General features: G+C 44.6%; 2 protein-coding genes and 1 non-coding gene across 7 annotated transcripts in view; 1 reads left to right on the top strand and 2 right to left on the bottom strand.

Moving 5' to 3' along the window:
- Positions 1 to 2,969: 2,969 nt before the first annotated feature.
- On the bottom strand, positions 2,970 to 3,046 carry trnaa-ugc (transfer RNA alanine (anticodon UGC)). The gene has a single exon. It is a non-coding gene; the product is annotated as a tRNA-Ala (tRNA).
- An 11,087-nt stretch (positions 3,047 to 14,133) lies between these two features.
- The window catches only part of LOC139544465 (calmodulin-regulated spectrin-associated protein 1-B-like), a 112,371-nt gene continuing 101,005 nt past the window's right edge, over positions 14,134 to 25,499 (top strand). For all 3 annotated transcript variants that reach the window (XM_071351591.1, XM_071351589.1, XM_071351592.1), the window contains exons 1-2: positions 14,134 to 14,278; positions 14,809 to 14,978. In XM_071351591.1, the coding sequence (XP_071207692.1) occupies positions 14,810 to 14,978 (169 nt within the window). In that variant the 5' untranslated portion in view covers positions 14,134 to 14,278; position 14,809. The remainder of the gene's footprint in view (positions 14,279 to 14,808; positions 14,979 to 25,499) is intronic.
- On the bottom strand, positions 19,259 to 22,995 carry LOC139543481 (myb/SANT-like DNA-binding domain-containing protein 4). Of its 3 annotated transcripts, none has more exons than XM_071349585.1 (8): positions 22,623 to 22,992; positions 22,265 to 22,335; positions 22,001 to 22,177; positions 21,849 to 21,910; positions 21,680 to 21,766; positions 20,539 to 20,813; positions 20,153 to 20,264; positions 19,259 to 20,058 (listed from the first exon to the last, which is right to left on the bottom strand). In XM_071349585.1, the coding sequence occupies exons 1-6, from the start codon at positions 22,778 to 22,780 to the stop codon at positions 20,781 to 20,783; spliced, it is 588 nt and encodes a 195-aa protein (XP_071205686.1). In that variant the 5' UTR covers positions 22,781 to 22,992; the 3' UTR covers positions 19,259 to 20,058; positions 20,153 to 20,264; positions 20,539 to 20,780. The 3 variants fall into 3 exon arrangements, with proteins under 3 accessions (XP_071205686.1, XP_071205683.1, XP_071205684.1); XM_071349582.1 differs by lacking the exons at positions 19,259 to 20,058; positions 20,153 to 20,264; positions 20,539 to 20,813 and adding exons at positions 20,820 to 21,093; positions 21,194 to 21,482; positions 21,551 to 21,592 and having other exon boundaries at positions 22,623 to 22,995; XM_071349583.1 differs by lacking the exons at positions 19,259 to 20,058; positions 20,153 to 20,264; positions 20,539 to 20,813 and adding exons at positions 20,820 to 21,093; positions 21,194 to 21,592 and having other exon boundaries at positions 22,623 to 22,991.

Below are 25,499 nucleotides of genomic sequence, written 5' to 3'. Positions count from 1 at the left end.
TCTCTCTCTCTCTTTCTCTCTCTCTCTCTCTCTCTCTCTCTCTCTCTCTCTCTCTCTCTCTCTCTCTCTCTCTCTCTCTCTCTCTCTCTCTCTCTCTCTCTCTCTCTCTCTCTCTCTCCCTCTCCCTCAATTCAATTCAAAGGGCTTTTTTGGCATTAGAAACGTAAGTTGACATTGCCAAAGCAAGTGAAATAGATAAACAAAAGTGAAATAAACAATCAAAAATGAACAGTAAATATTACACTCGGAAAAGTTTCAAAGGAATACAGACATTTCAAATGTCATATTATGGCTTTGTACAGTGTTATAACAATGTGCAAATAGTTAAAGTACAAAAGGGAAAGCAAATAAACATAAATATGGGTAATATTTACAGTGATGTTTGTTCTTCACTGGTTGCCATTTTCTTGTGGCAATCTGTCACAAATATTGCTGCTGTGATGGCACACTGTGGTAATTTCACCCAATACATAAGAGAGATTATCAAAATTGGATTTGTTTTCAAATTCTTTGTTAGTCTGTGTAATCTGAGGGAAATGTGTCTCTAATATGGTCATACATTTGGCAGAAGGGTATGAAGTGCAGCTCAGTTTCCAGCTAATTTCTTGTCAGTGTGCGCATAGCCTGTCTTCTCTTGAGAGCTAGGTCTGAATACGGTGGCCTCTCTCAATAGCAAGCCTATGATCACTGAGTCTGTACATAGTCAAAGCTTTCCTTAATTTGGAGTCAGTCACAGTGGTCAGGTATTCTGTCACAGTGGTCAGGTATTCTGCCACTACGTACTCTCTGTTTAGGCCGAAATAGCATTCCAGCTTGCTCAGTTTTTTGGTAAATTCTTTCCAATGTGTCAAGTAATTATCTTTTTGTTTTCTCATGATTTGGTTGGGTCTAATTGTGTTGCTATCCTGGGGCTCAGTAGGGTCTGTTTGTGTTTGTGAACAGAGCCCCAGGACCAGCTTGCTTGCAAGACTCTTCTCTAGGTTAATCTCTCTGTAGATGATGGCTTTGTTATGGAAAGGTTTGGGAATCGCTTCCTTTTAGGTGGTTGTAGAATTTATTATCAGCTCTTTTCTGGATTTTGATAATTAGCCGGTATCGGCCTAATTCTGCATGCATTATTGGATGTTTTACGTTGTACACTGAGGATATTTCTGCAGAATTCTACATGCGGAGTCCGATTTGGTGTTTGTGCCATTTTGTGAATTCTTGGTTTGTGAGCGGCCCCCAGACCTCACAACCATAAAGGGCAATGGGTTCTTTAACTGATTGAAGTATTTTATGTTCCTTTTGATGGCATAGAAGGACCTTCTTGCCTTGTATCTCAGGTCTTTCACATCTTTGTTGAAGTTACCTGTGGCGCTGATGTGTAGGCCGAGGTAGGTGTAGTTTTCTGTGCTCTAGGGCAATGGTGTGTAAATTGAATTTGTATTTGTGGTCCTGTCAACTGGACCTTTTTTGGAACACCATTATTTTTCTCTTACTAAGTAATTTTTCCAAAAATAGTTTACAGACAAATTATTTAGCTTATAATTCACTGTATCACAATTCCAGTTGGTCAGAAGTTTACATACACAAAGTTGACTGTGCCTTTAAACAGCTTGGAAAATTCCCGAAAATTATGTCATGGCTTTAGAAGCTTCTGATAGGCTAATTGACATCATTTGAGTCAATTTGAGGTGTACCTGTGGATGTATTTCAAGGCCAAACTTCAAATTCAGTGCCTCTTTGCTTGACATCATGGGAAAATCAAAAGAAATCAGCCAAGACCTCAGAAAAAAACATTGTAGACCTCCACAAGTCTGGTTCATCCCTGGGAGCAATTTCCAAACGCCTGAAGGTACCACGTTCATCTGTACAAATAATGGTACGCAAGTATAAACACCATGGGACCACGCAGCCATCATACCGCTCAGGAAGGAGACGCGTTCTGTCTCCTAGAGATGAATGTACTTTGGTGCGAAAAGTGCAAATCAATCCCAGAACAACAGTAAAGGACCTTGTGAAGATGCTAGAGGAAACAGGTACAAAAGTATCTATATCCACAGTAAAACGAGTCCTATATTGACATAACCTGAAAGGTCGCTCAGCAAGGAAGAGGCCACTGCTCCAAAACCACCATTAAAAAGCCAGACTACGGTTTGCAACTACACATGGGGACAAAGATCCTACTTTTTGGAGAATGTCCTCTGGTCTGATGAAACAAAAATAGAACTGTTTGGCCATAATGACCAACGTTATGTTTGGAGGAAAAAGGGGGAGGCTTGCAAGCCGAAGAACACCATCCCAACTGTGAAGCACGGGGTGGCAGCATCATGTTATGGGGGTGCTTTGCTGCAGGAGGGACTGGTGCACTTCACAAAATAGATGGCATCATGAGGGGGGAAAATTTTGTGGATATATTGAAGCAACATCTCAAGACATCAGTCAGGAAGTTTAAGCTTGGTCGCAAATGGGTCTTCCAAATGGACAATGACCCCAAGCATTCTTCCAAATTGTGGCAAAATGTCTTTAGGACAACAAAGTCAAGGTATTGGAGTGGCCATCACAAAGCCCTGAGCTCAATCCTATAGAAAATTTGTGGGCAGAACTGAAAAAGCATGTGCGAGCAAGGAGGCCTACAAACCTGACTCAGTTACACCAGCTCTGTCAGGAGGAATGGGCCAATATTCACCCAACTTATTGTGGGAATCTTGTGGAAGGCTCCCCAAAACGTTTGACCCAAGTTAAACAATTTAACGGCAATGCTACCAAATACTATTTGAGTGTATGTAAACTTCTGACCCACTGGGAATGTGATGAAAGAAATAAAAGCTGAAATAAATAATTCTCTCCACTATTATTCACATTCTTAAAAAAAAGTGGTGATCCTAACTGACCTAAGACAGGGAAATTTTACTACATTTACGTCATTTAGCAGACGCTCTTATCCAGAGCGACTTACAAATTGGAAAGTTCATACATATTCATCCTGGTCCCCCCGTGGGAATTGAACCCACAACCCTGGCGTTGCAAGCGCCATGCTCTACCAACTGAGCCACACGGGACCACAGGATTAAATGTCAGGAATTGTGAAAAACTGAGTTCAAATGTATTTTGCTAAGGCGTATGTAAACCTCCGGCTTCAACTGTATCACTCTGTGGATCATACTCAATGTCCGATGAGGAGCTAGACAATGTAGTGCCGGCTATCAATCTAACATGCCCCATGCAAGCTACAGAGTTGTGAAGGGAGCCTTGCTTACCCAGGGTCACTGTGTACAGTGGGCAAGGGCAAGGGCAAAGGCATCAATGCATCGGATTGTGTTGTCCGACCCAGGCAGTTATGCATATAGACACCAACCACAAACTGATTAGGCAAGTTTTAAAAACAAATCTAACATATTAATGTGTATCTTTGTTTAAAGTTAATAGAATTAAGGGATATTGTGCTGGTGCATAAAAGTAAGTCCTTCGTTTAAAGATTCAGACGTTTTATAACGTATAATTTTGAGATCCATTAAAACTCCAAATCCCCATAACAGCATCTACATGGTAAGATTCACAATGTGCAACACTCCTTCTCTAATTTATCTTAATTTAGCTCTAGTCCATATAGGTATGTTTTAAAATCCTTTGTGCTGCAAAAATAATGGCTAGTGATTAGTATTCAACCTATTTTGCTTCTAAATTTTTTTTTTACAATATCATCATATTTGGAGGCATAGATGGATTTTCAAGGAAAGTATTGCTTTCCTTTATTGATTAATACCGGAATAAAGTTGAATGTTTGGTAATTTTTTTTGCAATGCCTGTCACGGATGAATAGGAGTGGAAGGTAGGAGTCAGGTGCAGAGAGCAGAGGGTTCAAGAAAAATAGGTACTTTTATTCCGACACAAACGGTCATGCCCAAACACAGGGCGGAAAACACTGACCAACCCAACCACAGGGTTTATCAAACTCCAGGAGGTTTATCACGCAGTCCCCTCGTCGATGGGGTGGTAATTTGGTCGCCTTTATAGCCAAATCGGCATATTCAGAGGGAATGCGCACAGTGGAAACCTGGTCTGGACTCTCCACCGTAGTCGCACCTATGGAAACTCCTATACACCTGCCTGAACACTCCTCTGACCACCCTCGAAGAGCCCCCTGTCTCCATGAAATCACCGGATTGTGATGAGCTAGCCAGGGAATTCCCAGCACCACTGGAAACGCAGGTGAATCGATAAGGAAGAGACTAATCTGCTCCTTATGATCCCCCTGCGATACCATGTCCAGTGGAACCGTGGCCTCCCTGACCAGCCCTGACCCTAATGGTCGGCTATCTAAGGCGTGCACGGGGAAAGGTTGGTCTAACGACACCAGGGGAATCCCTAGCCTTAGCGCGAGCCCACGATCCATAAAGTTCCCAGCTGCGCCTGAATCGACTAGAGCCTTATGCTGTAGAGAGGAAGAAAACCCAGGAAAAGAAGTTAGCAAAAACATATGGCCGACAGGAAGCTCTGGGTGAGTCTGGTGCTTACTCACCTGGGGTGAACGAGTAGTGCTCCGCCTGCCTTCCCTACTCCCCGCCGACCACAACTGGTGCAGGAGGAAACTCCCCCTCCGGTCCCCCTCGATGCAGCCCCCCCTAACTCCATGGGGATGGGAGCAGGAGGGCCTGGAGGTGGAATCGGCAGGGCCCGTTCTGGACGCCCGCGGGCAGCTAGCAGGTTGTCCAGACGAATGGACATGTCAATCAGTTCATCCAGGGAGATGGTGGTGTCCCGACACGCTAGCTCCCTGCGGACGTCCTCCCTGAGGCTACAACGGTAGTGGTCTATCAAAGCCCTGTCGTTCCACCCCGCCCTGCGTTGGCCCACTCCAGGGCTCGCCCCGTCAGACAGGAGACGAGGACGCTCACGCTCTCCTCCCCTGAGGGAGTCGGACGAACGGTAGCTAGGTACAACTCCAGTTGTAGGAGAAATCCCTGACACCAAGCCGCCGTCCCATCGTACTCCCTGGGGAGTGCCAGACGCAGGGCACCGGAGACGGACGCCGAAGCAGGGGTAGTTGGTGCTGGTGGAAGGGGTGCTGGAGGAGAGGTGGGAAGGCCACTCCTCTCCCATCTGTCCATCCTCTCCATCATCTGATCCATAGCCGACCCAATCCGGTGAAAAATGGTGGTGTGATGGAGGACCCTCTCCTCCATCGATGGGAGAGGAGGTGCGGCTGCTCCTGCTGACTCCATAGTATACAGGTGCGGGATTCTGTCACGGATGAATAGGAGTGGAAGGTAGGGGTCAGGTGCAGAGAGCAGAGGGTTCAAGAAAAATAGGTACTTTTATTCCGGCACAAACGGTCATGCCCAAACACAGGGTAAAAACGGTCCGGAGCACAAAACCACAGCCAACACTAAACGTGAACACAAAATAATCCCGCACAAACTAGAGCGGGCCTAACAAGCTTAAATAGGCTAGAAAATCAAGAAAACACTAATAGGAACAGGTGCAACTAATAAGACAAAACTAACAGAAAAGGAAAAAGGGATCGGTGGCGGCTAGTAGGCCGGTGACGACGACCGCCGAGCACCGCCCGAACAGGCAGGGGAGCCAACTTCGGCGGGAGTTGTGACAATGCCTGGCAGATGAGGTGATATTATAGTCCCACCGGACTTGGCCAGGGACTGGTCTGAGATTGAAGGTATTTATAGAGATTTTTTGCATGCCTATATCAGTATTTAGGCTTTGCACTCCAAAAACACTCTCATATTAAAATCATAATATTTAATGTTTGCAAATTAATGTACGTTGGGACTGCCAACAACAACAGAGTAAGGACAACTCGCCTTCTTTCTCCATTCTGTGGAGAAATTTGGATTCCCATCAAGGTAGGATCTTACATTTTTTTTATTTAAATGTTTTTGCTTATCAATGTCCTCAGATTTGAAACTCACACTACATGTTACTTAAAGATGATAGTTAAATAAGATGTTAATTAAATCCTTATTTCAAATTGTCAGGTTCAGAGGCGACCATGGCGTTGAAAATGTGGATGTAGCCAGGTTGATGTTCATCGTTGATGTTCATCGTTGATGTTCATCGTGCGTGGGAATGACAGGGGGAGTTTCATAGGAAAAGCATCCACAATCAATGACATGTCACAAGTGTTTGTACTCATAAATGTGTCAAAGAGGGGCTAGGTTTTATTAAATAGGAAATACATTCAGGCATATGATAAAGTAGAAAAATCTGTCTTCGATCTAATGCAAATCGTCTTTTGAAATTAGTTTTGCCTTCGGTTTTCTTCGGTTTTCAGTTCCAAAAGTACAGTGATAGCTCGGGAGAAGAAAGGGAGGGGGAAGACCAAATAATCCTTACCTTGACACTGTGGAGTGCCTGTGGTGTGGTGTTTGGTCATCTGTGTCCTGCACCTTCTATGATGTCCTGCACACACTTGAGGAAGATGGCCTTCTTCGCATCTCCAGCCATGTACACCTCTTCTGTGCATGCAGGGTGTTCCTTCCAAGACTGAAACAGGCCCTGACGGCTTTCTCTGATGCATGGGACAATAACCCTCTGCATACTGAAGGCAACCTCACTCCCAACCAGATGTGGCTCTTGGGACAAAGACAACATCCCATTCCTGAACCCAATGTAAGATTGAAATCCATCCATGCCAACCTTGCTTGATGCAAATATATTAACGATATCTTACTTAGTTAACATGTATTATGAGATCCTTTAAAATGTAAGTCCTTCATACAGCAGCTGGATGTCCCCTACATTGATTGGGAGAATGCAGGAATGTCTATTGAGCCCAATGCCGATGTTGAAGTTTCAGAACTGGAGTCACGTTGGATGAAGATGAAATGGCAATGTATAGTTTGATTTGATTTGAAAGCAATATTGTATCAAGGTACTTGCCTTTTTCTTTAGTGTGGACCCGATCCAATGTAGACTTAAAGGATTGTCATTGCTATTGGAGATTCATTTGGCAAGAAAGACATATCATCAGTAGACAAAATCTTCAGGATATCTTGTATTTAACGTTCAAACTTCTGAGGCTTAATATGCGGTGCACTGAATTATAGCATGTTTAGTTGTGTATCATTTTTAATGAGTCAACAGTCAATTTACTAATACATAGCAGTCGAGACGTGCATAACTTGTCCAGTTTGAAAATATGATTTCATCAAGATAATGGTTTTTTTCATTAGTGTACACTACCGTTCCAAAGTTTGGAAATGTCCTTGTTTTCCATGAAAACATACATAAAATGAGTTGCAAAATGGGATGAGTAGGAAATATAGTCAAGACGTTGACAAGGTTATAAATACTGATTTTTAATTGAAATAATAATTGTCCTTCAAACCTTGCTTTCGTCAAAGAATCCTCCATTTGCAGCAATTACGGCCTCGCAGACCTTTGGCATTCTAGTTGTCAATTTGTTGAGGTAATCTGAAGAGATTTCACCCCATGCTTCCTGAAGCACCTCCCACAAGCTGGATTGGCTTGATGGGCACTTCTTAGGTATCATACGGTCAAGCTGCTCTCACAACAGCTCACTAGGGTTGAGATCCGGTGACTGTGCTGGCCACTCCATTATAGACAGAATACCAGCTGACTGCTTCTTCCCTAAATAGTTCTTGCATAGTTTGGAGCTGTGCTTTGGGTCATTGTCCTGTTGTAGGAGGAAAATGGCTCAAATTAAGCGCTGTTGCAAACTGGAGTGATAGCCTTCCTTCAAGATCCCTTTTGCCCTGTACAAATCTCCCACTTTACCACCACCAAAGCACCCCCAGACTATCACATTGCCTCCACCATGCTTGACAGATGGCATCAAGCACTCCTCCAGCATCTTCATTTTTTCTGTCTCACGAATGTTCTTCTTTGTGATCAGAAGACCTCAAACTTAGATTTGTCTGTCCATAACACTTTTTTCCAATCTTTCTCTGTCCAGTGTCTGTGTGCCCATCTTAATCTTTTCTTTTTATTGGCCAGTCTGAGATATGGCTGTTTCTTTGCAACTCTGCCTCGAAGGCCAGCATCCTGGAGTCGCCAGTTGAGGACTTGTGATGCGTCTGTTTCTCAAACGAGACGTTCTAATGTACTTGTCCTCTTGCTCAGCGTTGTACCGGGGCCTCCCACTTCTTTTTCTATTCTGGTTAGAGCCATTTTGCACTGTTCTGTGAAGGGAGTAGTACAGTTTTTTGGCAATTTCTCGCATGGAATAGCTTTCATTTCTCAGAACAAGAATAGGCTGATGAGTTTCAGAAGAAAGTACTTTGTTTCTGGCCATTTTGAGCCTGTAATCGAACCCACAAATGCTGATGCTCCAGATACTCAACTAGTCTAAAGAAGGCCAGTTTAATTGCTTCTTTAATCAGGACAACAGTTTTCAGCTGTGCTAACATAATTGCGAAATGGTTTTCTAATGATCAATTAGCCCTTTAAAATGATAAACTTGGATTAGCTAACTGTCACGGCTGTTGAATGAAGTAGACCAAGGTGCAGCGTGGTGAGCGTACATATTACTTTATTATTATGACGCCGACAAAAACAATAAACAATCCAAAACAAACCGTGAAGCTTAAGGCTGTGCCACAAACAAAGTCAACTTCCCACAAAGACAGGTGGGAAAAAGGGCTACCTAAGTATGGTCCTCAATCAGAGACAATGATAGACAGCTGTCCTTGATTGAGAACCCTACCCGGCCAAAACGTAGAAATACAAATAATAGTACATAGAATACCCACCCCAAATTACACCCTGACCAAACCAAATAGAGACATAAAAGGGATCTCTAAGGTCAGGGCGTGACAGTACCCCTCCCCAAAGGTGCGGACTCCAGCCGCAAAACCTGAACCTATAGGGGAGGGTCTGGGTGGGCATCTATCCGCGGTGGCGACTCAGGTGCGGGACGCAGACCCCGCTCCACCACTGGCTCACCCCACTTTGGTGGCACCTCTGGTGCGGGGACCCTCGTCGCCGACCCCGGACTGGGGACCCTCGTTGCGGGCCCCGGACTGGGCACCCTCGTTGCGGTCCCCGGACTGGGCACCCTCGTTGCGGGCCCCGGACTGGGCACCCTCGTTGCGGGCCCCGGACTGGGCACTGTCGCTGGAGGCTCCGGACTGGAGAACGTCGCTGGAGGCTCCGGACTGGAGAACGTCGCTGGAGGCTCCGGACAGGGGACCGTCGCTGGAGGCTTCGTGCTATGACTCCTCACTGGAGGCTTCGTGCCATGGATCATCACTGGAGGATTCTTGCCATGGATCATCACTGGAGGCTTCTTGCCATGGATCATCACTGGAGGCTTCGTGCCATGGATCACCACTGGAGGCTTCGTGCCATGGATCATCACTGGAGGCTTCGTGCCATGGATCATCACTGGAGGCTTCTTGCCATGGATCATCACTAAACCAAAAACTAAACCATGGGGTACAAGGAATTGTCCATAGAGCTCAGAGACAGTATTGTGTCCAGGCACAGATCTGGGAAAGGGTACCAAAAAATGTCTGCAGCATTGAAGGTTCCCAAAAACACAGTCACCTCCATCATTCTTAAATGGAAGAAGTTTGGAACCACTAAGACTCTCCCTAGAGCTGTCCGCCCAGCAAAACTGAGCAATCAGGGGAGAAGGGCCTTTGTCAGGGAGGTGACCAAGAACCCGATGGTCACTATGACAAAGCTCCAAAGTTCCTCTGTGGAGATGAGAGAACCTTCCAGAAGGACAACCATCTCTGCAGCACCACCAATCAGGCCTTTATGGTAGAGTGGCCAGACGGAAGCCACTACTCAGTAAAAGGCACACAACAGCCTGCTTGGAGTTTGTCAAAAGGCACCTAAAGGACTCGCAGACCATGAGAAATAAGATTCTCTGGTCTGATGAAAACAAGTTTCACGTCTGGCGGAAACCTGACACCATCCCTATGGTGAAGCATTGGAGGCGTGTGGCGAGGTGGACACCGGTGCTCCCGAAGAAGGTTATCCAGACGGATGAGATGAGAGCGTCCAAGGATATGTTGTCATTCCGACATGCCAACTTTGTTTGGACCTCCTTTTGCAGTCCACTGCGGAATAGATTGTGGAGCGCCGGCTCATTCCATCCGCTGGAGGCTGACACAGTCTGGAAGGTGAGGGTGTACGTCGCAGCGGTCTGGGCACCCTGCTAGAGTTGGAAAAGTCTCTCACCTCCCTCTCTGCCCTCTGGAGGATAGTTGAAGACCGCGCCATGAACCTCTCATAGGAACCCAGCTGGGTAGGCTGGGGGACTGGCTCACTGTGACAACCCGTGGTAGGAGGCCCTCCGTCAGAGGTATGGAGAGCCTTGCTGGTGGTGTTGAGGCAGTGGAGAACCCGGAGGACCTCCTTAATTGTCGTACCCAGTAGAGCCAACTGGTCGTGGTGTTGGTGGAGTAGATGACCCTGTTCCTCAACCGTCCGGAAGAAGGTGTTATCTTCTGCTACTTCCTTTTTTTCAAAGGCAGTATTCTGTAACGTATATGCAGGAAGTCAGGAAACAGGTGCAGAAGGTGACCTGAAGACTGAGGCTACTGAGGGCTAAATAAAGGGGAAGTAATCAAGGTAATGTCCAGGTGTGCATATTGATGGAGAGCAGGTGTGCGTATTGATGGTTGCCAGGTGTGCGTAATGTGGGTTGCCAAGACTGGTGGTTAGTAGACCGGCAACGTCGAGCACCGGAGAGAGGGAACGGGAGTAGGTGTGATAGTTATAGCCATTTGCGTTGCACAACCCAACCCCGCAGAGGCTATATCCATATCAATCAATAATTGAGACAAAACAAAATATTGATTACGTTTTGGCTACAACCTGTCCTGAGCGGAATGGCTAGGGGTCCCAAATGGTCAAGACTATCTATAGCCTTTTCTTATTGCCAAAAAGTATTGCCCTGTCAGCCACTTCACGTGCTTCTTCAACTATTTTGTTTAAAATCTATTTAGAGGCCTGTGAGCTTTTTAAAGTGATAGGCTAAAGAACTTTGGAGAATTTAGATAATTTCAATAAACAAATGAATAACATTGTTCTATTCTCTTTGATTTAGTTCCTATTGCAACACACACAAATGACCGAATGGATGACATACTGACTGATGGCCATACGTCTGGACAACCTTCTTCGGGAGCGCTGGCGCCAACCTCTCTCTTCGCCCTCCTCATTTGGCTGTCCTGAGGCAGAACCTGAACCCATGGAGGTAGGGCCCACATAGCTCTCTGCGACAGAGCTGGGGCTCTGTCCTATTTGCGGCCAGGAGGGGCACCAGCTTCAGCGGTGTCCTGTGCTTCCCAACCCGGATTCGACTAGGGCAGAGGGGCAGCCCCATGATCTTCCGTTTCCCAGGGTAGGCCTGAGTATTCCATCATCATCTTTTTCCGCCAAACCATTTCTGGTTTCCATTTCACTGGCTGGCTGTCCCTCAGCCACGGGTAACTTCTGCCACGGGTAACTTCTTCGACCAGGCCCTCGCCTCTTCCCTGAACATAACCTCGTACCTGCTCTCCTCTCCTTTTCCAGTCCAAGCCCTGGAAAATCAACCATTGGGACCTGGTACAATCACGCACATCACAGCACCACTCACCCTTAGCGTGGGACCCATGCACCAGGAAAGCCTTCCCTTCCTCATCATCACCATACACAAAGTCGTCCTCCAATGTCATAACCCCACCATCTCCTGGTCGAGGATGAAAATCACTACCTAGGCACCAGGATGCCGGAAGACCTGCTTTCCCGTACCCTGTGGTTCTACATCTGTTGAGAGTCCTGTAAGTTCCCTCCAGCCCATCATTCGGTCCTCCTGTATCATTGGCCCCGTGTTTTGGGCCGTAGATGTGGACATCCGCCAGGCTCTGGAGAGGGAACCAGCTCCTGCTTCCTGCCCTCCTGAATGCATGTACGTCCCCACGGGGGTAAGAGATCGGCTGTTGACCTGGGCACACAATCCCTCGCAGCTGGATACCCAGGTATCACCTGCACCATTCAATCCATCTCCGCTAAGTACTGATGGCCCACCTTGGCACAGGACGTCGCTCGCTATATCAACTCATGTTCAATATGTGCCCAAACAAAATCTCCCCGACTTGCTCCAGCAGCGAAACCCCTTCCCATTCCCGTGCCTCAGCGGCCTTGGTCCCATCTGTCCATGGATTTTTTCACTGATATCCCTCTCTCCAGTCTCTCCACCTTTCTCCAGATCGCTGAGGGACTGTACCAGAGGGTTTTCCAGCAGTATGGCTTTCCGGAGGACCTCGTCTCTGACCGTGGCCCCCAATTCACGTTGCTGGTATGGAGAGGCTTCATGGAGAAGCTGGGGGCCACGGCCAACCTCACATATGGGTACCAGCCTCAGTCCAACGGCCAGGTGGAGACAACCAACCAGGAGCTGGGGAGGTTCCTTACGAGTCACTGCCAGGACCAGCAAGGGGGAATGGGCCCAGTTACTTCCCTGTGCAGAGTACGCCCAGAACTCACTGACTCCCTTCCAGTGCATCCTGGGATGTCAGCCAGCCCTGGCCCTGTGGACCTCGAGCCAGACCGAAGCCCCTGCGGTGGACGAGTGGTTCCGTGTCCAGAAGGAGCAGGCGGACCACCACTGCAGTGAGGCTCCCGTGTTCCATTCTTGTGATCGCGTCTAGCTCTCCACCAGGAACCTGAGCCCCTGGTTTCTGGGGCCCTTCAAGGTCATCCGGAGTGTCAACGAGGTAACATACCATTTACAACTCCCCACCAACTACCAGATCTCACCATCTTTTCATGTTTCCCTTCTCAGGTCGGTGGTTCCTGGTCCCCAGGCTGATGCCTTCCCCTGAAACACCCCATCGCCTCCCCTGGACATTGATGGGATGCCGTCAGGTCCCTCCTGGAATCCTGACGTCGTTCAGTACAATACTCCTGTTTTGTTCATCTGCCTTGTCTTATTTAAAAAAAAAACTTTTATCCCTTTTTCTCCCCAATTTCGTGGTATCCAATTGGTATCCAACAGTCTTGTCTCATCGCTGCAACTCCTGTACGGACTCGAGAGAGAGGTGAAGGTCGAGAGCCATGCGTCCTCTGAAACACAACCCAACTAAGCTGTACTGCTTCTTGACACAATGCCCACTTAACCCGGAAGCCAGCCACACCAATGTGTTGGAGGAAACACCGTACACCTGGCGACCGTGTCAGCGTGCATGTGCCCGGCCCACCACAGGAGTCGCTAGAGCGTGACGGGACAAGGACATCTCTGCTGGCCAAACCCTCCCCTAACCTGGACGACGCTGGGCCAATTGTGCACTGCCCCATGGGTCTCCCGGTCGCGGCCGGCTGCGACAGAGCCTGGACTCGAACCAGGATCTCTAGTGGCACAGCTAGCAACTCCGATGCAGTGCCTTAGACCACTGCGCCACTCGGGAGGCGCCTTGTCTTATTATTAAACTGTCTTTCTGAACCTCGATCCTTTCTCACTGTGTATACGTCACGCTTCTTTGACAACTGGAGCTGCTATTCTTTCACCCTCTTCCATGGCTGTACTAATGTACGTACGCAGTACTAAGTGATAGGATATATAAGTTAACCTGTACAAGATTTTGGGCCGAATAAATTACGTTGTTACAGGTGTCAAGCTTATGGGCATGTGGCAGCAGAGTGTAGGAGGGAGGTGTGAGAAGTGTGCAGAAGGGCATGTGACAAAGTAATGTGTAGCATTGGGGAAAGAAAAGGTATGTGTCAATTGTTGGGATGCCCATGGAGCTGGGGATCTGAAATATCTGGTGCGAAAGAGGCATGTTGAGTTTTCCAGGGTTAGAATAGTGTAGAAGTTGTCGTATGCTGAGGCAGTGAAGAAAGTAGAGGAAGATGGGTCAAGGTGGAGGGATCCTGAGAGGAGTGGTGTGAACAGAGAGATAGGCCAACAAGTGATATATGCTTCAGTAAGAAGTACTGTACTGCAGGGATGGAACGTAAGTCGCAGAAAGGTTGCGGTGGCAAGGTGTTTTTTTTAATTTTTTTTTTACAAGTTTAGAGTTAGATGGTAGGGTATTTGTTGATTTATTTAATGATTTTTTTGTTGTTGTTTTTTTGCAATGTATAAGGGAGTTATACTCCAGGGTAGTAGGTGGCGGTAATGCAACATTTATTGGATGCCAACCGCCGTTAAACCTCATCGAAGAAGAACTGCACATCATATTGTTTTGCTGGTCAGTTGGTGGGGAGGACCAAACCGTAACTTTAGCTGTGGTGAAAACGATGTTTTTTTGTTCTTTAGATTTTAAGGATACGTCACTATTCGTCAAAGCTGGATTGTGGATCTCGTGCTCATTTAAAAGTAATATTTTATTGCTTTAAAATTAATCAGCAGTACAATGACTGTATTTGATAGCTAACTAATTTGGCTAAGGTTAGCCGTGTCACCTCAAATAGGCTTAGCGTTGCTGCTAGACTATAAAACTAACGAAGCTCATTCATACACAGCCTGGGCTGGTAGCTATAACTAGCTGGCTAATCAACTAACTCTGATAAGCGAATTTAATCAATTAACGTGCTATTTGTGTGTCGTTATTTTATTTTTCAAGAATTATGAATCGAGACTATGGTTAGTTACGTTTGGTGGTTGACCATCCGCTATAATCTTGTTTTTCCAGAGGTGGGCGTTTCATACATGTGCCACGATGCATTTATTTTGATATACTAACACATGAACTATCTAACGTTAGCTAGCTACCGTTACTGTCTGTGAGTGTATTTATACCGTACATTAGAATGCAGTTCCTTTGCTAGCAAATTAGCTAGTGCATACAGTTGACATTGGTAAATGTCATTGTTCTTTCTAACTAGTCTGTGGTTTGTCTGGTGCAGGATGGATTTAGACGTGTGTGCTGGCGGGAACAGTACCAAGGGAAAACCTGATTCGGCTCATGCAGGTGAAGGAGACGCAATGGCGATCGTGCCTCTGGAGCTCTATGACTCCGCTAGAGCGAAAATAGATGCAAATCTCCGCTGGCTGTTAGCCAAAGCTTACGGTATAGGTATGTGTTTTCTATTGGGCAGGTGCTCGCAATCTTTTGTGTTTTTGAATATTGAAACGCTACTGTTAGCTTTGGGACACATCGGGAGTCTGTCTATTGCTTGGACTCCCTGAATTGTACTTCGTTTTGGTAGATGGAGACGGAAAATATCCATGCCACAGTATAGCCGACTTCTTGTCAATAAAAGCATATGTATAATCTCTAGGCAGTCCAAATTACCAGACAAAGTGAAATGTGTCCCTCTGTGAATATTTGAATCCAACTTTTGTCCAAACAGCACCATATTCCTGTGGTGTAAACAGTGGTAGAGTTGTACACTGAACAAAAACATGAACGCAACATGTAAAGTGTTGGTCCCATGTTTCATGAGCTGAAATAAAAGACCCCAGAAATGTTCCATATGCACAAAAAGCTTATTTCACTCTAATTTTGTATACAAATTTGTTGACATCCCTGTTAGTGTGCATTTCTCCTTTGCCAAGATAATCCAACCACCTGACAGGTGTGGCATATCAAGAAGCTGGTTAAACAGCATGATCATTACACAGGTGCACTTTGTGATGGAGGAAATAAAAGGCCACTTTAAAATGTGCAGTTTTGTCACACAACACAATGCTACAGATGTCTCAAGTTATGAGGGAGCGTGCACTTGGCATGCTGACTGCAGGAATGTCCACCAGAGCTGTTGCCAGATTATTTTATGTTCAATTCTCTACCATAAGCTGCCTCCAATATTGTTTTTGAAAATTTGCCAGTACGTCCAACCTACATCACAACTGCAGACCAGGTGTAAACACGCCAGCCCAGGACCCGCACATCTGGCTTCTTCACCTACGGGATCATCTAAGACATGCCACCTGGACAGCTAATGAAACATGATTTGCAAAAGCGAATAATGTCTGCACAAACTGTCAAAACATCTCAAGGAAGCTCATCTGCGTGCTCATTGTCTTGTCTTGACCTGACTGCAGTATGGCGTCGAAACCGACTTAAGTGAGCACGCTGGAGAAGTGTGCTCTTCTAGGACTTATCCCAGTTTCAACTGTACTGGGAAGATAGCATGTATGGCGTTGTGAACAGAGTACCCCATGGTGGGGTTTTGATATGGGCAGTCATAAGCTACGGACAACAAACACAATTGCATTTTATTGATGGCGATTTGAATGCACAGAGATACCGTGATGAGATCCTGAGGACCATTGTCGTGCCATTCATCCGCCGCCATCATCTCATGTTTCAGCATGACAATGCATGGCCCTATGTCGCAAATATCTGTACACAATACCTGAATGCTGAAAATGTCCCAGTTCTTACATGTCCTGCATACTCACCCATTGAGCATGTTTTGGATGCTCTGGATCAGTGATGCGTCGATATCTGATATTTTCCTTGCCAAAAAAACGGAATAACCGATATTTAACATTTTAGAATGCCTTTTAAGCATTCTAGTACAGTTAAATAGGTACCACACACACACATGGGCGCAGCGGTCTAAGGCACTGCATCTCAGTGCATGAGGCGTCACTACAGTCCCTCGTTCGAATCCAGGCTGTGTCACATCCGGCTGTGATTGGGAGGTCCATTGGGCCCAGCATCGTCCGGGGTAGGCCGTCATTGTAAATAAGAATTTGTTCTTAACTGACTTGGCTAATTAAATAAAGGTTACACACCAAACTGACCAATTTTGTTGGCATTTATGTATTTTATTTTTTATTTATTTCACCTTTATTTAACCAGGTAGGCTAGTTGAGAACAAGTGCTCATTTACAACTGCGACCTGGCCAAGATAAAGCAAAGCAGTGCGACACAAACACAGTTATACATGGAATAAACAAACACAGTCAATTACACAATAGAAAAAAGTCTATACAGTGTGTGCAAATGTGGTAAGATAAGGGAGGTAAGGCAAAAATAGGTCATAGTGGCAAAATAATGACAATTTAGCAATTAAACATTGGAGTGATAGATGTGCAGAAGATGAATGTGCAAAGTAGAGATACTGGGGTGCAAAGGAGCAAAATAAATGAATACCAGTATGGGGATGAGGTAGTTGGATTGGCTATTTACAGATGGGCTATGTGCAGGTGCAGTGATCTGTGAGCTGCTCTGACAGCTGGTGCTTAAAGTTAGTGAGGCTGATATGAGTCTCCAGCTTCAGTGACTTTTGTAATTCGTTCCAGTCATTGGCAGCAGAGAACTGGAAGGAAAGGCGGCCAAAGGAGGAATTGGCTTTGGGGGTGACCAGTGAGATATACCTGCTGGAGCGCGTGCTACGGGTGGATGCTGCTATGGTGACCAGTGAGCTGAGATAAGGCGGGGCTTTACCTAGAAAATACTTATAGATGACCTGGAGCCAGTGGGTTTGGCGACGAATATGAAGAGAGGGCCAGCCAACGAGAGCATACAGGTCGCAGTTGTGGGTAGTATATGGGGCTTTGGTGACAAAACGAATGGCACTGTGATAGACTGCATCCAGTAGAGTGTTGGAGGCTATTTTGTAAATTACATCGCCAAAGTCAAGGATTGGTAGGATAGTCAGTTTTACGAGGGTATGTTTGGCAGCATGAGTGAAGGATGGTTTGTTTGCGAAATAGGAAGCCGATTCTAGATTTTGGATTGGAGATACTTAATGTGAGTCTGGAAGGAGAGTTTACAGTCTAACCAGACACCTAGGTATTAAGTCAGAACCGTCCAGAGTAGTGATGCTGGACGGGTGGGCAGGTGCTGGTAGCGATCGGTTGAAGAGCATGCATTTAGTTTTACTTGCATTTAAGAGCAGTTGGAGGCCACGGAAGGAGAGGTGAATGGCGTTGAAGCACGTCTGGATGTTAGTTAACCTGTCTGGCACCAGTGGGATGGTAGCATCCCACCTGACCAACATCCAGTGAAAGTGCAGGGCTACAAATTCAAACAACAGAAATCTCATAATTAAAATTCCTCAAACATACAAGTATTATACACCATTTTAAACATAAACTTATTGTTAATCCAGCCACAGTGTCTGATTTCAAAAAGGATTTACGCCAAAAGCACACCATGCGATTATGTTAAGTCAGCGCCTAGCCACAGAAAACCATACAGCCATTTTCCAAAGAAGGAGAGGTGTCACAAAAGACAGAAATAGCGTTAAAATGAATCACTAACCTTTGATGATCTTCACCGGATGGCACTCCCAGGACTCCATGTCAGACAATAAATGTGTGTTTTGTTCGATAAAGTTAATCTTTATGTCCAAATACCTCATTTGAAATTGCCGCTTTATGTTCAGAAAAGCATTGTCTCAAACAAACATCCGGTGAAAGTGCAGAGCCACATCAAATTACAGAAATACTCATCATAAACATTGATCTTAGATCCAAGTGTTATACATACGATTAAAGATAACTTCTCCTTAATGCAACCGCTGTGTCTGATTTCAAAAAGGCTTTACGGCAAAAGCACACCATGCGATTATGTTAAGTCAGCGCCTAGCCACAGAAAACCATACAGCCATTTTCCAAAGAAGGAGAGGTGTTACAAAAGTCAGAAATAGCGTTAAAATTAATCACTTACCTTTGATGATCATCTGATGGCACTCCCAGGGGCCTGTTGCACAAAACTAGGATAAGGGATTAAGCCAGGATATCTTGGTGATCCTGGCTCAATTGATCCGTAATCCGGTTGCACTAAAGATGGATAGGGGGCAGGAGGATATGTTATGGTATAAATTACCATGGAGATTTATTCTGTGGAGCTAGCCTGCTCCAGACCAGGCTAAATTCCAGGATCTATTTAATCTCATCCCTAATGTCAGTCAGCAGTCACCACAAATGGAAACCAATAGTTATTTCACTGCTCACTATACATTGTTATCACATATAACTAGACCCACTGTTATTATTTAAACGTTTGTGATCATTAATTTCAATGATTTTGGATAAAAAATGATTTTTAGATGATGTTGCTATCATTAGATAATTTACAGTTTCCCATAGACTATAAGGCTATATATAAAATGATAGAATATTAGGGCCACAGAGGGGAAAAAAACACAAGTCATAATATTGTAACCAGTTGTTTTAAAGGAGGACAGTTGTTAAAATGACAGATGTGGGGCATTTCGTGAAATTGTACTTCAGTATGGTTTCATAAACAAAGACATGCTGATGTGCCAGAATATTAAGTATCACATTGTCATAAGTATCAAAACTGTAAAAACAATATGTAGCTTTTCTGCAGAAAGAACCAGCCTCATAAATTTATGACTTTATCCTTTTTCTTCAGTGTGGCCCTAGTACTCTGTCATATAAACAAATACACATTCCATATGAATATAAAAACACAATGTGTAACATTATGTTCCTTTATTGAATAAGGACAAAACAAAGCAGGTAAACCATCAGCTCCTTTCGAAACTGAAGTCACAGTGACTCTACAAGATGGAAAGCACAGAATCCAAGCATATTATACAAAATGATACATACACATTCAAAGGTCTGTATATAACACACCCTGCATGTCTGCACACTAAAATAAATGCAGGACAAATCCATACACATCAACTGAACAGACAAATGAATGGATGCAGTAGCCTCCCTGCAGCCTTGTATTACACACAGTATACCGCACAAACATCATAAGAGGCCAAATTCGTCAAAAAACGAACCCAAAAAAACCCAAATTCCTCTGCCACCGCAGGACATATTTAACCAAAATTGAAAGCACACATACTAACTAAAATAATTCAACACATATTGGTCCCTCAGCAGCCGACCACTGTCGTCATCAGGGAAGATTGCCGGATTGTCCCAGTCCATGGCTGGTGGCACTCTGGGGGCCCTCTCCTTCCTCAGGCAGGCCACATTGTGGAGGACAGCACAAGCCACAGTAATATCACATGCCCTAACAGGGCTGACCCTTAATTTGTGAAGGCAGTGAAAGCGTGCCTTCAGGAGGCCAAAGGTCATTTCAACTCTGGCCCTGGTCCTGGCATGGGCATGGTTGTAGGCCTGCTGTGCTTCCTGGGGGTCTGTGAAAGGTGTCAGGAGAAAAGGCTGGCAGCCATACCCCCTGTCTCCCAGCAACACACCAGAGAATTCACCTGTCAACACAAAATCTCATCATTACTACCTCATAAACACAGTGATATTCTTGACACAGCCATGATGGTTATAAATAGGGGTTGTGTGGCTTACCTTGTGATAGGCACTGATAGATTTCAGAGGCCCGAAAGATTCTGGAGTCATGGACTGAGCCAGGCCATTTTGCCACAACATTGCTGATCACACAGTCAGCATTGCAGACCATCTGAAATCATAAGATGAGGAATATTACACCAATCAATGCACATCACTGGCAATGCAGAGTGTTCGTCAATATCAAAAAGTTATGTTCACCTGAACATTAATGCTGTGAAAGGATTTCCTATTCACAAAATCGGCCTCATGGGCACCTGAGGGGGCTTTTATCCTTATGTGTGTGCAGTCCACTGCACCAATGACATTGGGGAAACCTGTCACACAAAGTAATGAGTATCCTACTATGTGTTAACAGTTGTCCTGTAATTTGTAGATCCTCTTACCTGCAATCCTATAGAACTCCTCTTTGATGTCACAGAGTCTTCTGTGGCCAGGGAAGGAGATGAAGACATCTGCTAATGCTTTGATAGCCAGACACACACTCCTTATTGTGCGGCAAATTGTGGCCTTGTTCAGCTGTTCTGCATCCCCCACTGAGTACAGGAAGGCTCCACTAGCAAAAAAGCGCAAGGCCACACAAACCATTTGCTCCACACTCAGTGCATGGCTCCGTGCAGTGCGGTGCTTAATCCTGGGACCCAGTAGTCTGCATAGATACCTGATGCCATCTGCAGAAAACCTGTATCTTTCATATAGATGGTCATCAGGGAAGGCCAGTGGGTCCAACCGGTCCCTGAAGACCCTTTCTCGCCTGAAGGCTCTCCTCAGCACAAGTGCTTCTTCATCCACCACATCTCGCACGAATGGGCATGCCATTGTCAGAGCAGAAAGGAACACACAATTTTGGGCCTTCATATAGGCTAGTGGCCACACCTGGTGCTGGGGGGGTGGGCAAAAGAGGGCGATGCCTTATAACGATGACTTGGTTGTACTGATTGCTGGGAAAATAAAAAAAAAACCTTAGAAAGATGCCACCGTCCTGTGTGCTCACAATAAGAGCTCATATGTCATGGCTCACTTGACTTTACGAGAATATACCTAATTTTTATTTTGAGCTGTGTCATCATCTTGGAGCTGGGGGAGGAAAGAAAAATAATGATTAATACATTTGTGTTACAGTTAGCATACAGTGTACATTGAAGGCATATCTCACCTCCCTCTCAAGTTTTTTTATTTCAAGGTCCAGTTTCCTAATTGTCCTCTTTTTTATTTCGGACTCCAGTGCAAGATTTTCCATCTTTTTCTTCTTGTACTGAATGTCTATGTCTGCCAGTTCTATTTGGCGCCGGAGGTGGTTGCCATACAACTTTCTGATAGCTTGTGAGCTCTGTGAACACAATACAATTAGCGCAGCTGGAATTTGGCAGGATGTGGTGTCCTTTTATTAATACGCACTATGTTGCCAGGCTGGTTTTCCCACTGTATAGCATCTGGGTCCTGTAAAAGAAATTAGATTTTTTGATTTTGATGAGGACTCCTCACCATTGTAGAGTAAATAGTACTTTCACAGTCTTAACATGATACCTCATGCCTTCTGGAATCCAGAGAGATGGTCTCCTCCTCATCATCGTCTCCATCATGTGCTGTTGCTGCTGCACTGGGGCCTTCACCCTATCACATTTAATCGGATTCATATTGAAGCTAGTAGACAAGACATGCCAGGCCTACAGTATGCCTTTGATGGAGTACTCACTGGATCAGCATCGTCTGGTGCTTGTGCTGGTGGCTCTAACAGGAACACAGTGCTGCCAGACACTGCAAGGCAATAGGTAAACCAAAGTCAGACAGTCCAAATTGATTCAATATGAATGTGGTTGTATCCCATGTAGAGATGGAAGGACATACCTTGAATGAAGCGGGTGGCATCTTGGGAGGAACCTATGCTCGTCTCTTTCCCCCCAGGGATCCCCTCTAAGACGGGCCTGCCTTTATTTAGCTCCAAGGCCATGTCCTCTGCTGGGGTAAGGTCAGCCTTTGGTGACCCACCACCCGTGCCTTGTCTGTGGGTATTCTTTTTCACTGCTAAAACAGTACAGACAATGTGTGAGCAGGCACCTTCTGGGTACAATATATGCTTGTGCTTTGTTAAATATTAGTCAGGGACCATACCATTCTGCAGAATGTTCTTGTATTTGATTTTGACCTGCTGCCATGTCCGTTTTGGCCCGTTCATGTTTAATCTACACACACACACACACACACACATTTAATGGAGTCACACTGCAAAAAATTACTTGGTATTTTTGTCTTGTTTTCAGTAAAAATATCAAAAAATGTATCATAGCTTTATACAGTGTGATGGAGTTACTTTACACAATTTCACTCATATCTGCAGTGCATTTCAATTAAAAATTTAACCGTTTCATAATTACAGTACAACTGCATTTTTGGAGATGTGAATTAAATATTTGAATTGTAATTGTGATGTTTCAGCGGAGCGGTGAGTGTGTAATTGTGCACTACTTACGCATTCAGGCGGTCTGCAATACTTTGCCACGCTTTTTCTCTTTGCTTTATCACTGTGGCGGTGTTGCCTTTCTTCTTAATTATATCTTTTACCTCCTCGTATGCCTCCATGAGGATTTGTGCTTCCGACGGGGAAAAGTACGCGGCTCTAGTTGCCATGGTAAATCAGTTAATCTGTGATCTGTGGCGGGGTCTATTTGAGTGAGCCGTGAGCGCGCACCTATCCAGGATTGGTTTCACCTGGCTTAATGAATCCGTGTCTGCTCATCCTGGCTTGGTCTTTGTGCAACCAATTAAGCCTGGACGCACATGTTTTGGCTTCATTGAGCTCAGCTGAGTCATTTATCCCGGATGTCTTAATTCTACTTTTGTGCAACAGGCCCCAGGTCTCCATGTTAGACAATAAATGTTTGTTTTGTTCGATAAAGTTCATCTTTATGTCCAAATACCTCCTTTTTGTTCGCGCGTTTAGTCCAGTAATCCAAATGCACAGGGCACGGGCACTGTGTCCAGACGAAAAGTCCAAAAAGTTCCATTACAGTTTGTAGAAACATGTCAAACGATGTATAGAATCAATCTTTAGGATGTTTTTATCATAAATCTTCAATAATATTCCAACCGGACAGGTCCTTTGTCTTTAGAAATGAAAGGGAACGGAGCTCGTGCTCACAGCTGCGCGCGTGACTAAACTAAAGGCTTTCTGCCAGACCACTGGTTCAAACTAGAGGTCGACCGATTAATCGGAATGGCCGATTAATTAGGGCCGATTTCAAGTTTTCATAACAATCGGAAATCGGTAATTTTGGATGACGATTTTGCAGATTTTTGTATTTTTTATTATTATTATTCAAATATTTTTTTACACCTTTATTTAACTAGGCAAGTCAGTTAAGAACACATTCTTATTTTCAATGACGGCCTAGGAACGGTGGGTTAACTGCCTTGTTCAGGGGCAGAACAACAGATTTTTACATTGTCAGCTCAGAGATTCAATCTTGCAACCTTACGGTTAACTAGTCCAACGCTCTAAGCACCTGCCTCACGAGGAGCCTGCCTGTTACGCAAATGCAGTAAGAAGCCAAGGTAAGTTGCTAGCTAGCATTACACGTATCTTATAAAAAACAATCAATCAATCATAATCACTAGTTATAACTACACATGGTTGATGATATTACTAGTTTATCTAGCGTACACATTGGCGCAAGACAGTCCTTTTTCGCGAATACGAACCGCATCGATTATATGCAACGCTAGATAAACTAGTAATATCATCAACCATGTGTAGTTAACTAGTCATTATGATTGATTGATTGTTTTTTATAAGATTTAAGGTTTAATGCTAGCTAGCAACTTACCTTGGCTTCTTACTGCATTTGCGTAACAGGCAGGCTACTCGTGGAGTGCAATGTAATCAGGTATTTAGAGCGTTGGACTAGTTCACTGTAAGGTTGCGAGATTGAATCCCCGAGCTGACAAGGTAAAAATCTGTCATTCTGCCCCTGAACAAGGCAGTTAACCCACCGTTCCTAGGCCGTCATTGAAATTAACTGACTTGCCTAGTTAAATAAAGGATTAAAAAAGGTGTAAAAAAAAAAGAGAGAAAAAAGGCCAAATCGGTGTCTAAAATTACCGATTTCCGATTGTTATGAAAACTTGAAATCGGCCCTAATTAATCGGCCATTTTGATTAATCGGTCAACCTCTAATCTCAAGGCCATCAGACTGTTAAACAGCCATCACTAACATTGAGTGGCTGCTGCCAACTACTGACTCGAATCTCTAGCCACTAATAAATAAAAATTGGATGTGGTAAATGTATCACTAGTCACTTTAAACAATGCCACTTTATATAATGTTTACATACCCTACATTACTCATCTCATATGTATATACTGTACTCTATACCATCTACTGCATTTTGCAGATGCCGTTCGGCCATCGCTCATCCATATATTTATATGTACATATTGTTATTCATTCCTTTGTTGTTGTGAAATTGTTCGATTACTTGTTAGATATTACTGCATGGTCGGAACTAGAAGCACAAGCATTTCGCAACACCCACACATGGTTAGCAGATGTTAATGTATGTGACCAATAAAATTTGATTTGATTTGATATGGAGAAAAATAAGTCCAATAAGCTCTGGGTTGAATTGTGCTGAGCAGATTGGCAGGAGTTGCTCGGGATAAAGGTTAGCTGATGACCGCTAGCAGCGGCTAGCTGACTACTAGCTAGTAGCTAGTTAGCTGGCTAGCTTCTTTTGGGGGGTTCCGGTTCTAAAGTAAAGGAAATAGCAGATCCATACGAAATTGGGTGAGGCGGGTTACAGGAGAGTATGTTAAAGTTAAAGAAAAATATAAAAAATATGTGCGAAGAAAAAATATTTAAAAAGATATATATAAAGATATACAGTGGGGAGAAGAAGTATTTGATACACTGCTGATTTTGCAGGTTTTCCTACTTACAAAGCATGTATAGGTCTGTAATTTTTATCATAGGTACACTTCAACTGTGAGAGACGGAATCTAAAAAAGAAAATCCAGAAAATGACATTGTATGATTTTTAAGTAATTTATTTGCATTTTATTGCATGACATAAGTATTTGATACATCAGAAAAGCAGAACTTAATATTTGGTACAGAAACCTTAGTTTGCAATTACAGAGATCATACGTTTCCTGTAGTTCTTGACCAGGTTTGCACACACTGCAGCAGGGATTTTGGCCCACTCCTCCATACAGACCTTCTCCAGATCCTTCAGGTTTCGGGGCTGTCGCTGGGCAATACGGACTTTCGGCTCCCTCCAAAGATTTTCTATTGGGTTCAGGTCTGGAGACTGGCAAGGCCACTCCAGGACCTTGAGATGCTTCTTACGG

This window comes from Salvelinus alpinus, chromosome 18 (genome assembly GCF_045679555.1).
Source record: "Salvelinus alpinus chromosome 18, SLU_Salpinus.1, whole genome shotgun sequence".
Taxonomy (NCBI): domain Eukaryota; kingdom Metazoa; phylum Chordata; class Actinopteri; order Salmoniformes; family Salmonidae; genus Salvelinus; species Salvelinus alpinus.
The sequence above is the reverse complement of the archived record's forward strand: the minus strand, read 5'-3'. Positions and strand labels throughout refer to the sequence as shown.

Coding starts and splice junctions, on each gene's coding strand:
- LOC139543481 (XM_071349582.1), bottom strand. CDS start 22,780: ATGGCAACTAGAGCCGCGTACTTTTCCCCGTCGGAAGCACAAATCCTC. Junction 22,178..22,264: donor CAAGAACATTCTGCAGAATG/GTATGGTCCCTG, acceptor GTACTGTTTTAG/CAGTGAAAAAGAATACCCAC. Junction 21,911..22,000: donor TGCCACCCGCTTCATTCAAG/GTATGTCCTTCC, acceptor ATTGCCTTGCAG/TGTCTGGCAGCACTGTGTTC.